Source organism: Pteronotus mesoamericanus, unplaced genomic scaffold (genome assembly GCF_021234165.1).
Source record: "Pteronotus mesoamericanus isolate MK-2021 breed Mesoamerican mustached bat unplaced genomic scaffold, CSHL_Meso_final contig_78, whole genome shotgun sequence".
NCBI classification, from domain to species: Eukaryota; Metazoa; Chordata; class Mammalia; order Chiroptera; family Mormoopidae; genus Pteronotus; species Pteronotus mesoamericanus.
This window is the reverse complement of record NW_026555258.1, coordinates 6,686,387-6,703,429: the sequence shown is the minus strand read 5'-3', so window position 1 is coordinate 6,703,429 and position 17,043 is coordinate 6,686,387. Positions and strand designations below refer to the sequence as shown.

Sequence of the window (17,043 nt, the reverse complement as noted above, 5' to 3'; positions counted from 1 at the left end):
GTATTTCGCTTAGTAAACAGCTGCTGTGCCAAACACAGACATGAAGGGCGTGTGAGGCGGTCAGGGCCCAGTTAAGAGGTTATTAGAACATAAATGACATATGGGAGCAGTGGCGTCAAGAAGGACAGAGTCAGTGCTGTGGATCCTCAGGGAGGGAGGCGGGGGATCTGAGGAGGCTTTAGAGGACAGTGGACATTTGGAGGCTCATTTCAGACATCTCTGAACACATGGAGAGCGGAGACGGCAGAGAGTCTGAAAGTGGGAGAAGCAGGATGAGGTCAGAAACAGCAGCCAACCCAGCCTCACCGAGTCAAGGATTTGGGGGAGTAATGGGACCCAAATCTGAAAAGATAGATTGAGGCGAATTCAGGATACTAAGCAAAAGCCAGGAACCCACTCTAGCTAGCTTAAGAGAAAACAGGAGACTGCCTTAAAAGGTGGGGAGGCTGTTTTACAAGGGTTGTCTCATGGAATCCTGCGAGGAGGACCAAAGTGGAGTCCCAAGTCCAGAAGGAGAAATGGAAGGCCCCCTACATCTTTCTCTCTCCCCTTCATTCTCTCTCCAGACTGGCTTCTTTGCTGGAAGTTGCAGCAAGTAAGAGTCCGGGAAAGCAAGTTTTTGAGGCAGTGTGCATCAGGGAGGGACATGATCCAGGTTGATCATGGGAGCCCCCGGCCTGCCTGCCTCAGTTTCCCAGCGAGTGCCTTCCAACGCTCAGTGGCTGATTCTCCAAGCACAAGCTGCCCCCACCCCAGACTCCTCGCGCTGTACTCCACCGCCCCAGTTCCGGGCCAGCACGGCCACGCTTCTCCAGCCAAGACAAGCCCTGCTAACTGAGGGACCCTAGAGCACCTTCCTCTCACAATTTAGATGGCACAGTGATCCCCAGCTCTACCTAGATGGGGTCGCTGCCCTTGGCCCCAGTGTAGTGTCCAAAAGCTCTGAGACCAGAGCATTTGACTTGGGGAGGAGGTGAAGATGGTGGGGTATGGTGGTTGTCACACAGCTGTGAAGTGTTGCAGTGAAGACTCGAACCCATAATTGGTAGCCTGAAAAGCTTCAGCCCCCAGGCTCACTGAGTCAGGCACCGCAAACGACCACCAGGAGACGGCAGTTATCTCATACTGGTGGATGGAGAGAGACGCGAGCTTTCGCCGACTGTACGGTAGGAATGCCTATTTAGCCTCGAACGTGGTCATGGTGCCCCCTGCGCACAGGGAGCGAGAGTACTGGCATCCACGGAGAGAAGATGGAGTGGGCGGGGCCTGGGGCGGGGCTGAGCAGGGCAGCCGGAGTGAGCCCTTACAGTCCGGGGGCTTTGGAGAAAAAAGGAGGGGCCGTGCCTGTAGGCCAGACGCGGAGAAGGGCGGCTTCCAGGGGAGACGGTGCTTCATTAGAAAGGGCGGGGGGTGGGTACCAAGATGTGAAGGAGCAACGCTCCAGAAAGCCTACCTTTGGGGTGAGGGCTGGGGCCGTACTTGAGCTCAGCGGTGGAGGGGTAGGTGGGTGTGGCCTGGATCAGCGTGGAGGGGCAGGAAGCGGGAGGGGCAAGAAGCGGGAGGGGCTGGGCCGTAGGCCTTAGGAGCTGAGGACGGGATGGGCGTTCTGTGAGCCTACGCCGAGCAAAGGTGCGGAGAGACAGCACCGGGGACCCGGAGGAGCTGGCGTGGAGTGGGCGTGGCTGGAGTGCGGGTTGGGAAGGTGTGGGTGCTTGGCCCGCCGGAGGAGCGCGGAGTGGATAGGGGAGGCCAGGGCGGGGCCTGGACCCCTCTGAGGAGCGAAGAGTAGGAGGGGCCGAGGTTCGGGGCGGGGCCTAGGCTGGGCGGAGGCGCGCGGGGCGGGGCGTGGGCTGCGGCGCGCGAGCCGAGCGGCCCTCCGAGCCCCGCCGAAACCCGAGCCCACCCGAGTGCGCCCGAACCCGCTGTCCCCGCCCGAGGCGATGGAGCCGGAGTTTGGTGGGGAGGCCGCTGCGCTCCTGCGGCAGAAGAGGGCGGCGCTGCGGCGCAGGGGGTGCAGCTTCGAGAGCCCCAGGTACCGCGGCCAGGAGGGGTGCGGCCGGGAGGTGCTGAAGCGGGAGCCAGCCACGTTGCGGGTGTGAGGGAGGTGACGGTCTGAGGGAAACAAGGGCTATGAGGCGGCAGCACGGGGAGGGGTCACTGGAGGGGGTCGGTCTGAGGGTGTCGGGCGCGGAGCCTGGGCCGAGCGGCCGGGGGTTGAGGGGGACTAGGCCGCCTGAGCGGCAGGTGCGGGAGGGGGTCGCCCCAGAGAAGCACCTGGAGCGTTGGGAACCCAGACCAGACAAGACTTCCCGCAAAGCGTCGGTTCTGTGGCAGGCCCCGAGCAAAGCCGGGGCTCTAGGCAAATTTCGGGCTGTGGAGAATGTGTCCTGCCTACCTCTTGTAAATTGCTCAAGGACACGGTCGGGAAATAGCCCCACTAAAGTCCAGGAAGGTCTCCCTCTTCCAGGGAGCCGTTCTGCGCTGCCCCAGGACCCGAGCCAGCGACAGCCTCCCCATCCTCGCTCCGCGGGCAGCGCACACCTGCTGCCTCGCGGCCCCGCCCATCCTGGCACAGGGCGGCCCCCAGCAGGTGGAGCCCCTCGTGCCCCTCTGACCCGCCGGCTCCCTTCTTCCGCCGGGGGTGCCCGTCCCCCGCCTGGCCCCCTTTCTCTGGCCCGGGAAACGCCCCAGAGATGCTTGGTTCCTTCTCCTCCGTAGTACCTGGACCCACAGACACGGGCTGGACGGCCGCTCCCTCCTCTCTGCCAGACTCATTCCCTCAGCGAGCATTTTCCTAACTTGGAGTGCTTTCTCCCGCTCCAACAAGGCTAAAGTTGGCCCTGCCATTTTTCAGCTCCCTCCGCGCTTCTTCGGGATGACTCCAGCAGCCTCCCCACTAGACTGCCAGTCTCTCTCCTTCCTCCTCTCCAATCCACATCCTCACTGGCGGCCGGAGGGTTCGTACCAAAACTGTCAGCTGTGCTCCTCCGCTGCCTAACCCCACCCCCCACCTCCGGCGAGCCACCAGGAACCCTCCATCTCCCCCTGCAGTGACAGGGACTGGGGTAGGGGACAAAGAGATGGGAGGGTGGACTCTGGTTCTTCCTGAGGCCAAAAAGAAGATTAACTTGCTGAGCTAAAACAAAACAAAACAAGACAAAGATCTTAGATACTAGGTGTGAGGTCCTCGAGTACCTTGCCTCGCCCTTGTGGCTTCCTCCCACCGTGCTGAGAGTATAAGCATCCTAAGAACAGGACCATTGCTGTCCTATCCACTGCCCTGTCCCCAGAACCTGGCTCAGGCCTGGGCCATCACAGACATTTACTCTCTGTCGAATGAGTCAATGCCTGATCAGCTGGTAATTCTTCCCTTAAGCCGTGCTTTTTCTCGTCTGTGCCTTTGCTCATATCATGCTCCTTTCTCTGCTTAGAATAGTCTTTTCTTTACTCGTTGGATAATGCCTACCCCTCCTTCTTTGGGAAGACTTCCCTGACCCTGGGCCCTGGGCTCTATCGACAGCCTTTGCACATGGTGCTCTTCTGTGGTGTGTAACTACCTGGGTAGTAGGTCTTCGCCACTGGACTGGGAGAACCAGACAGATATGCACTCGCTCTTGTGGTGCTTACAGTCTTGTTGCTAGAACAAGAGCATGAGAAAGTGTACCAAGAGATAAGGCTGAGGAGACGAGCCCAGAGCTGGGTCCAGGCGTGGGGAATGTTTCCATCAGCGCTGTCCAATGGAACTTTCAAATCGTTCTATAATCTGTGCTGTCTGAGACCATAGCCACTAGCCATTTGTGGCTCTTGAGCACTTGAAATATGGCTCATGCAACTAAGAAACTGAATTAAAATTTTATTTAACTTTAATTAATTTAACTTTAAAGAGCCACATATGACTAATGTTTACAATATTGGACAGCACCAGATAGAAATTTGTTTTCTTCCTCTGAATTCTCACTTCTTTTTCCTCATGACATTATACCTGAAAGACTAAATGACTTCTTGGCTTCCAGCATTTTTTTTCCTCTAAAACTCCATGATATTATCATACAAACCTTAGAAATAATGATTGCCACTTTCTGATAATAAAAATAATTTATGTCTGTTGGAGGACAATTTATTTAACTCATCCTTTATTATTGTCCATGCAGTTTATTGCCAGTTTTTCACTTATAATAAAGGCACCTCGGAGCGCTGTTCATTAGCTTGTATAGAAAGAGGTAATCATTTCCTTAAAATAAATATATAGAAATGGTTTATTGGATCCGAGAAAATGAACATTTGGTATAATGCCAAATTGCCCACTAGAAAGTTGTAGTGGTTATAGTTCTCCCAAGAACACATAAGTATACCCAGTTTTACTCATCTCATGCTAAGCATTATCATTTATAAATATTTGCCAAAACTGTACCTTATTTTAACTTGAATTTCTTTGTTTAGTAGGGAGGGAAAACTGTTCTCATATTTATAGTTTGAAATATATACATGCACTGTATCCATTTTTCCTTTGGAATGTTTATTTTTTTATTGAGTTGGAGCACTTTTTATTTGTTGAGGGAATTATTTTTTTGTCAAATACATAGCAGTTTTTTTTGCAGTTCATTATTTGCCTTTTAACTTAGTTTATGGTATCTTTGATAAAGTTTTTACTATCTTTTTTAATTTAGTCAAATCTATTTATTCCTTCTGTTTGTGCTTAATTAGAAAAGACTTCTGTAATTTGATATAGAGCAATGTCCATCTGCAATTTCTCCTAACATTTTTATTGTTTTTAAACAAAATCCCTGTTTACTCTATTAATTAGATTTGTCTCACTTTTAAGTGAGAATAGGAAGAACTGCCTTCTATTGAACAGACAGAGTGGGCTCTTGTTGCCAACAGAAGAATTAACCTGTGGAACTTCTTAACCATGCAGGTGTGCGGGTCCCTACCTCATGCCTGTTGTTCCGGGAGGCCAGGGTGGTGACGGGGCGTGGGGGTGCTCGGGAAGCTCTGCAGGGGTTTGCAGGGCAGCAGGGGTGAGAGCCTGTTTGCATGGGTGGGCACGTTGCCAGATTGGCCTCTCTTTCTCCAGAGTCCTCACTTCTCATTTACTATCGTATCAAGTTAAATGCCACTGCTTCACGTTTAGAATCTGGTTTAACAGTGTCCACTCATTCATCTTGTGGATGCCAGGGAAAAAGAGGCATTACTTTCAGGATGGCGACTATCTTTGCTAAATATCCCCTGTTGGCTCTGATAACTGGCTGGCAGGCACGGAACATAATGCGTGTAAAGGAGCAAGGGGAGGCCCCGGTGCCGGGCATCCCGGCAGGCAGCGGCGAGAAAGACCAGCTGGGAAACCGGGCGGCTGTGGGCCAAGGTGCTTATGCTGTGAAGTACTTGCCCTAGATGTATGTGTCCTGATTTTGTAGGAAGGCATATCATGTAGCGTTCAAGAACAAGGGCTTTGGAAGGAGACAGACCTAGGTTCAAGGGTCTGTCTTTGCACTTGCTGTGTGTATGGCCTTGGACAACTCATTTGAAAAATTGCAGTAACACCTATCTCACAATATTGATGGGAGCTTTAAATGAGCTGATTTATGCCAAGTGCCAAAAACAGTGCCTGGCACAAAGCATACTGAATGGTAACTTTTCTGGACAAAAGTGATCATCATTTATATGGAAGTTCTCCACCTTGCCCTGCGTTTGCCTTGTTAAAATTCTAGCTTTGCCCATTCCATTTTTTTTCCTCCTCTGCCCTCAGAGCAAGGTCCTGACTTGCTTTTTTGCATTTCTGAGCTGCAGATATGAGAAGAGAGGGATTAGGGAGAAGGACAATAGGTATACAGGGTGCAGGCTAGGACTGGCTGGGAAAAAGCTTTTCCGGGGTGATTCAGAGGTGAGAGGTACAAGAACACCTACTTGGTATGGGCAAGGCCAATACGTGTCCCTATTGTTTTTGTTGCTTTACCATATATTCCAAACATTTATGTTATCTTCTGTGACTTGGTAGATACAGTTAATGAACCTGAGTTATTTTTGACTGCTCTTCTGTAGCTGAGCTGGGTCATTTTGGCCACAACACTTCATGGAACCGATGCCTGTGAGCCACGGCGTTAACCGGGTTAAACACCAGCAGGGTGGATTGGCAAGGCATATCCTGAAGGTCAAAGGATCTCTCTGCTGATGGAACCTGAGACATCATGGAAGTCAGACAGCAGTTCACAGAGTATGGTCTCTGGACCAGGAGCACCAGCATCATCCAGAAATTTGTTAGAAATGCTCATTCTCAAGATCAAGGCCAAATCTACTCACTCAAATCTCTGGGGATGGGGCCCAGAAAATGGTGAGAACCTGTGCTCTCTAGTCCCATGCAGTGGTTCTCAGTCCTAAGGTGCGGGAGATTCACCGGGAGGGCTTCTGAAACGGTTGCCTGGGCCTCACGTCCAGACATTCAGCACGTCAGGGTGGGCCTGCGAATCGCATTTCTAACAAGCTCACGGGCAGTGCCGGTGCTGTTGGCCCGGGGATGCACTTAAACGGCCACGCCATTAGCATAATGCTGGAATCTTTTCTATGACAACGCTTGCATCTCATCATCCACCTTCAGTCCGTATGTTTAAGAGACATAGCTACATCATAAGGCAAGCCTTTCGATCACTGGGCAACATTGTTACCTTTCCCTGATCACAAAGTCAAAGCTTACCTCATTGTCCTTGTCCCCCACCATTCACATCTGCAGTTCTGATTCCAGGGGAAAGCAGAGGCTTGGATTGTAGGGTGCAGACTCAGAGTCATGTGGTTCTCACCCTTGGCGCCCAATGGGAGTCACCACAGAACAGTTCTTCAGCCACAAGCAGGACTAGTAACTCACTGGTATCTTTTCCGATTGGTGCCTTACCAGTTACTAAACCTTTAAAGAAGATTACCAAAAACTGTGAATGACCAGCCAAGGAGAATTATTGGTTCATGCAATTGCAAAATGCTGGGGAAGACCCAGCTTTGGGAGAGGGTAGATCCAGGTGCTCAAATGATGTCATCAGTAGTCTGTCTGCTTCTCTGGGTTGGCTTTCTCCTTTCCTAAGGTCTTTCCTCATGGAGGTAAAGGAAGTTAACTATTCCAGGCTTACTTTCTACCAGTGTACAAACCCAACAGAAAGATAGGGCTTCTTTCTCAGTGGTTCTAGAATGTTCCAGGCTTAACATTTCATTGGCTCTCTTGGGTTCTGTGCTCATCCCTAAACCAATCATTTTGGCCAGACAGAGGTAAAACATGCCAATCGGCTGGATCATGTGCCCAGCCCAGAACTGAGGGGTTAGGTCACTTCCATCCACAAGAGACAAAGAGATAATGATTATACAAAGGAAAAATCACAGTACCTTTGGATTGGCCAATAAGTCTATTATTTTTTTCCCATAAGATACATTTTTCATTTTTACCAAGAACTTTTTGCTTTGGATATTTTGAGTATGTCAGCTATCTCCTACTATTGGGTTCTAGTGGGTGGAGGCCAGGGGTGCTGCCAAACACCCCCCATTGCATAAGACAGCCCACAGCAGAGAATTATTTGGCCAGAATGTCAGTGGTGCCCAGAAACGTAGCAAACCAGTTTTGACATGTTTGATCAGTCACGGCACCTTACCCATACACTGTACAAATCTTTTTTTTTTTTTTTTTTTTTTTGCATTTCAGTTGCATTTTTACCTTTCTTGAAATAATAAAGCATAATATGCCAAAAATGTTGGTTATTTTCTTCCATCTTCAATATAAAAATGGCTGCACAAAAATTCACCAATTTTGATAAGTTGTTTTTAATGCACTCTGATATGACAGCTGTCACAATACAATCTAACAAAATTGTTTCAAGTGAAGTTAAAGACAACTAAGCACTACTAGAGCCATTGTTACGGAGAAAACATAATGAACTTTTTGGCCAACCCAATATTACCAGAAGAGGGATGATACTGGTTTGGCAAAAAAGAAAAAAAGTACCATTATATCTGGGAAGCTTTCCAAAATACAGATGCCACCCCAGAGTCATAAAATTGGGGTTTCTCTATTTTTTTAAGTTCTCATCATAAGAACTATCCTAGCTGAGTGGTTAAATTATGCTTACTACATTTAGGCACAGTGGGCGCAGAGCCCTACATAGACAGAAGATTGTGAATTACAAATGGAAAACAACATATTTTCTACTTTCCCAAATATTGCTTCCTACATAGTGGCTTCCTTATTAGTAATGCATCTAACCCACGCCTTGCCTGAACAAATTTGATGCCAAACAAATGCCTTCTTGTTCCTGAATACAGCTTTCCAGGCCAAAACAGGATCAGAAAAGAACAATTATCCGTTATGCATTGGGTTACCTACTTTTCTGCTTCCTTCTGTTTCTCCTGACTCAGAGAATCTTAACAGATTTTTTTTTTTTCATTTTTTTCCAGGAGACACATTTTTCCAGGTAGTTTTGTAAACAAGTATTTTAATAATCTTCATTCTTCCACATTCTGTCATCATTCTCTGTGTTTGAGTCAGGCCCGTAAGTATTTAATCACAAACAAGGCTGCTGCTGTCAGTTTTCTTGTGGAGAAGCAGCAGACTTCCTGGGAAGGACTATTAAGAGCTGCCTTGTATTGGGCTGACATAATGGGCTCTTAGGTTCAACAGAAGAAAATTAATTTTCATATTATGTCTGCTCTTCGATGAGAAGGGAAAAAATCATCTTTTATTATTCACTAAGAGTTTACATTAATACAAACCAGCTTCCTTTCTTGGAGGAAGACAATAGTCAAATTAGTTTTGCTTTGGAAGGTTAATATGAGAAATTATGTTTGGTTGTCTGATTTCCAGAGCTGAAGGTCTGAACAGAGATGAGGTCTGACAAATAATGCTATAAGAAAATTATAAGAGATTTGGCCTGACCAGTGAGATTCGCTGCTGGTTTTCCCGGTGTATTGGGGGTGGGGAATTCTAAAGCTACATGTGATTGTGGAGATGTGGGGAAATATGGACCATGCATCTGGTTGTCTCTAGAGCTAGGATAAATATTAATAATAATTAAGATAATTTACCTTTTTTTCTGTATTGTCTGACATCTGGTGTGTATTATACTCACAACACCGCATTTCAGACTGGTCACCTGCAGGTGCTTAGTAGTCAAATGTGATTTGTGACTACCTTACTGTACAGCACAGGCGCAGACCCTCAGGTAGGAAGTGTTCAGAGAATACATCAAGGTTTTTGTTTTGGTCTTTAATGTGACTGTGAATCACAGTGAAATAAGGCAAGGTCAGAAAATGTGGGGGAAGGGATAGCCGGAGTCTTTAGGAAAAGGGATCACTAAATAAACCCTGTGAATCAGGAAGAATGACTATGATGTGATGAACTTTGGTTAGCTATTCATAGAAATCCCAAGTGAAAGTTAGCCTTTGAGACCTAATTGTGAAACCACGATGTCACGGATATGTGATGGCATTAAAAAATTTTTTTATTTGGGTATATTAGTATAAATAAACAGTTAAAAAAACAGAGAGGGAGTGATTTTTCTGTCAAATGTTGCTGATAGGTCAAACAAAATGAAGAACTAAGAACTTGCTGTTGGCTTTAGCATCACGTGTTCATCAATGGCCTTGGACAAGAGCTGTTCCTTGGGAAGGGTGAGCATGACAGTCTCCCCGGACAGGCTTTGGGTGATAACAAAGAGAGAGGAATGGCAAACAGTGAATGTCGTCACCTTTGCAGGGGTGGAGGAGATGTGAGTTGAAAAATTACTTGTTTGATTGGATTTTCTTTTTTTTTTTAGCCTTTGTTTTATAAAGACATTTATATCTGATGGGAATGATCCAGTAAAGAGAAAAGGTTTCAGTAGGGGAGGGGTATTTTACTTGAAAAAGAGAAAGCCCACAGTGAGTATAATAGCTGTCTTGCCACATTTGAAAAGGCGTCATGAAAAAGGAGTTAGGTTGGCTCTGCGTCCAGCCCCGGGCTAGACCTGAGATCACAGTGGGCCTGAGGCGTAATGAAACAGCTCAGACCCGGGGCATGAAAGCGCATCCCAGCAGCCAGTGAGCCCCACGGGAGCGTGGCTTCCTGCAGGATGCAGCACAGTTTTTATTGCTGGAGAAGTTAAAGCATTTATCGGTTGGACTAGTGTTTCTCGACTTTGTGGTTTCAGCAACACACAGAGTTGATCCAGCAATTTTTGGTGGCACACTCCGAAAGACTCTAAGCCATGTTACGCAGGCCAGTGACAGCGGTGCACAGTCACTGCTCCAGTGCGGCAGTGACCTTCGAAGCATCCGCAGTTAGTGTGCAGCTCTTCGGTTGCCCTTCAGCACCGCCTCGCTGTTTGAGCAGACGCGCTTCACGCTTTGGCCCGGCTCTCTTTCCACCCGCACAGCAGAGTTCCTGCGGATTTCCGTAAGAGCACACAGCCTCTTTTTGTTGGCCTACTATTGCGCCCACCAGAAGGAAGGGGTGCCCTGCTCCGCACAGGGCCCCGTGAACTGGCCAGCTCAGAATCCAATCTGACAGCTGTCCCTGTTCCCTTCAGTCAGTACTCTGTTGCCTACAGCAGAATGCACTCTGCCTCCTGAGCAGACGAGATTTAATAGTGATACGGGGAATTAAGTGCTCACACAGTTGTTGGCAGGGCTGGACAGCAGACGCCTGTCTGAGCTCCCAGGAACAGCTCCAAACCCCCAGAACCACTGCGCCGCTGCTCGATCAGAGGAGCAGCCACTTCATAACAAGAAACCGAGAGGTCCAGAAGCTGCTGCCACCTTCCCTGGCAGCACAGCCACGCTCCCAACTCTGCCCTGAGCCCCCAGGCTGCCACTGCTGCTTCAGAAAGTGGTAGAACCAAGAACCTACTGCTTCCAGAACCACAACAGCTCTGTTGTGACCCACCAAAGCCAAATGATGCCCCAAGGCCACTCTCTGAATCTGCCTGGCTCTGCTCCAGATCAGAATCTCTCGGGAGCGCATCTGAGTTGTGGGATCTAAAGCACAGGCAGAACCCTGAACTGCAAAGGAGGTTAGGACATTTACGTTGTAGCTTTCCAGTGTTTGTGCCCTGGAGTGGGATCGAAATGGGAACTGAACAAGTCATCCCACAGAATCTGCCACACACAGCATCTTTCTTCAGTCTAGCACAAATAAATTAGACACATTGATCAAAAGTTGGCAACATGCTAGGAGAGGTTCCTGATATCGGTGTGCCCCTGCGCACCTGGCTTGCCAGTCTCAGAGCTGCTTCAGAGGGCAAGGCAGTAAAAATGGGAAGCCAGGCCCCTGGTGGGCATTTGAAGTGGACTTTCCAACCATAGGTGACAGTGATTCCAGACTTTGAGCTCAAATGGAAGTTAGGACGTACATGCCCGTCTTACAGTTTATGGCCGGAGAGAAAAGTGTCTTCGGAAGAGCAGCAAGCCGTGAAGTATTTTCTAGTATCACGGCCATTGACCGGGCCTGGGGTGATGTTTTGCAGATGGATTGTCAGCTCTGTGTAATTGTCAGCCCTCACAAAGCATCTGCCTGTCAGAGGTTAGCAAAAAAATTGAGCAGGTCCCACAGTGGCATACTGAAACCACCAGAGAAAAGACCTCATTCAAGAATGGCCAAGCCCTGGTCAGTGTGAGTGTGGCTCAGTTCATTGGAGCATCGTCCTGGAAACTGGAGAGTCACGGGTTCAGTTCCCAGCCAGGGTACATTCCTAGGTTGCAGGTTTGGTCCCCAGCTGGGGCATGTATGAGAAGCTACCGATCAATGTTTCTATCTCACATCTATGTTTCTCTCTCTCCCTTCCCCTCTCTGAAATCAATGAGCAAGTCCCCGGGTGAAGATAAAAGAACAGAAAGACCAAAACAGCCTCAATTCATCTCCCTATTCCAGATGCCTCTTTCCCTCATGGTTTAGGCATTCACATAGTCACTGTCCATTCAACCAAGATTTACTGAGCACTTCGGTGTGCTAGGCACTGGGGACACCCTGTGAACAAGCCTGATGGGGTCCTGCTGTCATGGAGCTAGCATTCTAGTGGCCGGGGGCAGACGCTGTTGCAGCAGGAAAACACTTAACGAGGAAGACTTGGATTGTGCTGAATGCCATGCAGGAAGGAGGGTACAGGACAGGGAATGACTGAGTGTGGGAGGGGGCCATTTAGATTTGGGGACAGAGGGAATTTGTCCTCCCACTGCTCCCACTCTGCAGGGAGCTGCTGCCCCTTTGGCTGCAGAGCCAGCTCAGGCCCTGAAAGCAGATGTGGTTTGAAGACAGGCAAGAATATGATTTGGGCTTGGGCTAAGGTGGTTTTCAGCCCATGATCTGAGCAAGGAATAGTCAAGACCAGAAAGGCAACAGAGTGGGCGCAGCTCCCGGGAGTTACCCTGTTCCCCCTGTTCCCCAGGGAACTGGGCTGAAGGTCAGTGATCTGGGCCACCTGCCCATGGGCAACGCCGGCACAGTCCAGGGAGCCGGAACTGAGACCTCGCTGCTTTTTAGGCCACTTTGCTGCATGCGGGGGTCTACCTGTCAGCGTTTGAGGCGGCACGAGTGTCACAGTTGGGTTCCTCGTGGTCTGTTTCTCGCTGCAGCGTTGGGCCCCAGCCTGGCTGTGCCACCGCTGACGCTGTCCCCCATCCCTGCCGCCCCAAGCTCTTGATGGCTGCTGCCTCGCGGCCATCAATGCAGGGCTCCCTGTGGGGCAGGCCCTGTTTCTCACTACTGCCGTCCAGGTAGGCTCACAGCACTAACACTCAGGGTGCACTGAGGGCTGTCCCCAGTCTAATTAAAAACCCCACACATGCACTCACGGCGCCGATTTCTTCTCCTCAGGCCCGCTCCCCGCCACCCCTGACCCACAAAGCCCCTCCTCACTGTGGACCAGCCTGCTTCCTGCCCCGTTCTGGCAGCTTTGTCCTGGAGCCCTGGGAAGTCTCTGTCTTGTATTATTTGATCCTTTGTTTTGAGAGGTTCTTGTTCTTTCATTTTCTTGAGGAAAAAAAAACAGCTTTTATACTGTTCATCTGATCCCTGTTAAAAAATCTTCTGATCTATACTCTTCATCTGCCTTTGCAAGACTAATTTCATAGGTCCTGTGCAAGTTCATTCCTGCCTGTTCTTTGAGTCGAAGCAGTTCCATCTGGGCTGGTGCATGCCTCGTAACGGCACGGGCAGGCTCACCTTGAGCTTCTTCCCTGTTTATCTGAGCAACAGCGGACCTGCTCTTTCAGACCTTGAGCTGGAGCACCGGCCGTGATACTTCTTGGGAGGTGGAAGGGTACAGGGGCTGCGGGAACGGGCCATCTGACTGTACTCTCTCCCCAGGCTTCCCCGCCCCCATCTTCAGAGTCCCCTGTGCCTGTGGTGTGTGTGACCCATGGCAGGACTTCCCTTGAATTTTCAGTTGTCTCCCCCACCCTCCACTTTAGGACAAAGTTCTCTCCCAAGAGGGCCTGTGTTGGTGTGATTTTCTGACTCATGGGCCTTCTTTTAGGGGATTCAAATACGCCTTTGGTTAATGTTGTTCACAAGGTTCAGATAGCTCCTGAGATATACCTTTTCTTCTCTCCTTCAGCCTTTCTCAGATTAGGCCACTCCTCCATATTAGAAAGCTGGGCAGTGGGGAAAGAAAGGAAGAAGAGACAGCTCCTGCCCTGCCCTGCCCGGCCCACGCTTCCCTGCCCAGCGTCCACACGGGCAGTCAGGCCCGGGGAGTGTTCTTGCGCATTTCCCTGTTACATCAGAGGCATGACTCGGTGGTCACTTTCAGTTTGTCTGCACTTTATTGTACACGCAGATCTTCAGAGTTAACAGCATCGATGTTACCATTCTCTTGTTTCAATAGCTTTACTTAGAATATTTGGCTATATTCTAAGCTATTTTGGCTTAGAATATAAAGCTTAGAATAGCTTTACTTAGAATATTATTCTCATGGGTTCCAAAGAGTTGTGCAAATGAGCACTTACTACACCATCTTTGCAAGAAGTTCAACAGCTGGCTATTTTAAATAGTGAGACAATTACGATAAAACATGTCAGAAGATTAGAGGACTGCACATATTTTTAAATTAGGAAGTTAAGACTAGGAAAGATAACTGAAATGAGTAAAAGGATTAAAGTTAACAGTGATGAGACAGAATCTGAGCAGTTAGGAAATGAAGCTAAAGAATTAGATGAAAGTATAAAAAAAGAACTCAGAAACTAGGTATAAAGTTATGGCAAAAGATAAATGATGGGAAAGGTTTTAAAGAACTAGCATTGAAGTGTTATTAAAATTTAAAGTTTAAAGGGCTAAAACACAGAAACAATTCTTAGTAATTCACAATTAAAATAAATTAAAATATAGAGCGTAAGCTGTGACAGGGAAGGGGGGTTTGGGGGCCGGAGGAAAAAGGTGAAGGGATTAAGCAAAAGCAACCAACAAACTCACAGACACAGACAGACCATGGTGGTTACCAGAGGGGAGGGGATGCGGGAGGTAGGAGAGGATAAAGGGAGGGTAAATGGTGACGGGAGGAGACTTGAAGTGGTGACCACACAATACAATGTACAAATGATGACCTATAGAATTGTACCCCTGAAACGATATAATTTTATTAACCAATGATACCCCAATAAATGCAATAAAAATAAATCATAAAGAAGACATGATAAAGAGTTCCTTTTTATTTTTATTTTCTGTTTTCAAGTCACTGGGTCTTGTTTGCTTGTCTGTCACTTGAAGGAAAGGGCGCTCTTTGGCTCAGAAGGTAATTCCAGCCCCGAGGAACAGGGCGCCGGCATATCCCCAGCACAGCAGCCCCGCGCCCCGGGGGCCACCTTCCCACCTTCCCCATCAGGTCATCCCAGGAGGGAGCAGGCAGGCTTCAGGGACGCATTTCTCAATTTATTCCTATGAACAACCCATGTGTTAATTCAGCAAGTGCCCTCTGCTTACGTACTCTTGGCCCTTCCCCTTGAAGTGTGGGTTTGGTGCACTTTGTCTGCAGTGTTGTTGCCAATGTAAGCCCTTCTTATGCCTTTTCTTGGGAACCTCAGTGGGAAATTAGGAGAAAATCTAAGCTCCCCTGGACAAACACAGCGATGGCCATGAAGCCCCATCACTAACTATTCCCCAGACACTCCAGACGTAGCTGTCCCTTCCTGGACAAATGTTGCCTTTTCCTCAGTGAGTCTGAGGTGATTTCAGTGCTCACTGTCCTCCTTGTCCGCTGGACCCTGCTGACTGCGCAGCGTGGATGACTTCTGTCTTTGCTGAGGGACACGGTAGGATGTGGGCGGAGCCCGCCTGCCCCTGGCATGCTCGGGCATCACTGCAAGCAGCAAGCGCATGATGCAGTCTTAGTGGGACACCTGGGTCCCTAACTTACGAATGGGGCTGGGCTCTGGGTAGCGGTACCAGAGTGGGCCAGTGACTGGCCTGTCCTCCTTGTCCTCTGTTCTCAGTGCCTTTCCCCACTCCTTCTGCTTCAGCACAGCCCTCCAGCCTCCAGGCCCTCCGATGGATCCGCTGGCGAAGGGGTCCTGTGGGGGTCAGGTCGCGCAAACCCTCCTGTGGAAAGCAAAGTCGTCTCTCTCCTTTGGCATCCAGTCCCTTCAGCCATGGCCAACGAAAGACCCTGAAGTAGAGTCCCAGGTCAACCTGTAAGTAAGTAAAAGAAACATCATCTGTTTGGGCTCATGTTCACTGTAACTTAAAATCCCTTAATGCTCAGGAGGAAAATTCCCTTTTGAGGGGAGACTAGGGAGGGAGGAGTAGATACTGAGTTGGGGGAATTCATTTTTGTTCTTAATGATGTCTTATTCATGTATTTATTTATTGTACTTAGCAATATTCATTGAGCACCTATGCAGGCATAGTGAGCAAAATAAATTCAGTTCCTGTCTTCAGGGGATTTACAGCTCAAGGGACAGGCAGCCATTAATCAGATAACCACACAAAGGAATGCAAACTAATTGGTGATAAGTGCTATGAAACTGTTGCCTTGATTCAATAAAGATTTGCAGAATGCCTTCTATGTACCAGCAGCATACCGGGGATGTAAGGGAAATCAGAGATTTCCTTAACCTTGAATATCAAATAGTATATGGAGGGAGGAAATAACCAATATTATTCAGAAGGAGTGATAATAACTATACTATAACTAATATGTTAATAGACTCTAAGTCCCATAGGGCGGTAACCATGTTTTCCAGTTTATTCTCGAATCCCCAGGGTTTTGTTATGGCGTGCAATAGTATTTGTTGGGTGAATAAATGAGTAAATGATTGAAGAGGTAGTACAAGACAGAGTGCTTAGCTTTCCAGGGGAATCAAAGGCAACTAGGTGCCACGATGTGATTGATTAAAAACAAATGAGATACTTCATCCATTCAATGCAACAAATAAGGTATTTACTGATGCTTACTGTTCCCAGTGCTTTTGTGAAGCTAATTCCTAGCCAGGGACATGGATCAAAGTCACCCATGAGACTTCAGAAACAACTTATGCCCAAGGCCCACCCCCAGAGATTCTAGTGGCTCTAGACTAAACAACTCAGTGGCTCTGGGGTGGCTAAAAGAGGACTCTTTGGGACCTTTCTTCTCAAGGAACTCACAGCCATTGCAGGGAGATGCGAGTAACCAAGTAAACTCCAGTGCTGCTGGAAACAAACACACACCCAGTGCGGGAAGAGCAAGTAACGTGCTGGAGGACAGGGGAGAAAAGGGTGGCAGTTGAGCCTAGCCAGGCAGGAAAGAGCGAAGAAGGCCCCTTGAAACGTAGCTGCAGAGCTAAGGCTCGGATCCATGAAAGTATGTTCCAGCCATGTCGGTAGGCATTAAACCAGCGGTCCTCAGACCTGGCTGTACATGAGGACCATCCTGGGATCTTTAAATACATACGGAAGCCTGCACCATCCCTGCAGGACTCCGAGGTCTAGGATGCGATACAAATACCAGTATTTTATAAAGCTCCCAGGTGGTTCTTATGTGCAGCAAATGTTGAGAAAGGCTGCTTTAAAAAGTGTGACTACACGTAAATCAATACAAAATACTTATGAAGCACCTTATATGCCTAGCTAAG

General features: G+C 48.5%; 1 protein-coding gene across 4 annotated transcripts in view; it reads left to right on the top strand.

Annotated features, from left to right (window-relative positions):
- The first annotated feature begins 1,930 nt into the window (after positions 1 to 1,930).
- Positions 1,931 to 17,043, top strand: part of GARNL3 (GTPase activating Rap/RanGAP domain like 3) — a 119,807-nt gene continuing 104,694 nt past the window's right edge. For 3 of the 4 annotated variants that reach the window (XM_054584356.1, XM_054584355.1, XM_054584358.1), the window contains exons 1-2: positions 1,931 to 2,032; positions 15,454 to 15,624. In XM_054584356.1, the coding sequence (XP_054440331.1) occupies positions 1,941 to 2,032; positions 15,454 to 15,624 (263 nt within the window). In that variant the 5' untranslated portion in view covers positions 1,931 to 1,940. The remainder of the gene's footprint in view (positions 2,033 to 15,453; positions 15,625 to 17,043) is intronic. The other variant, XM_054584357.1, reaches the window with a different exon arrangement.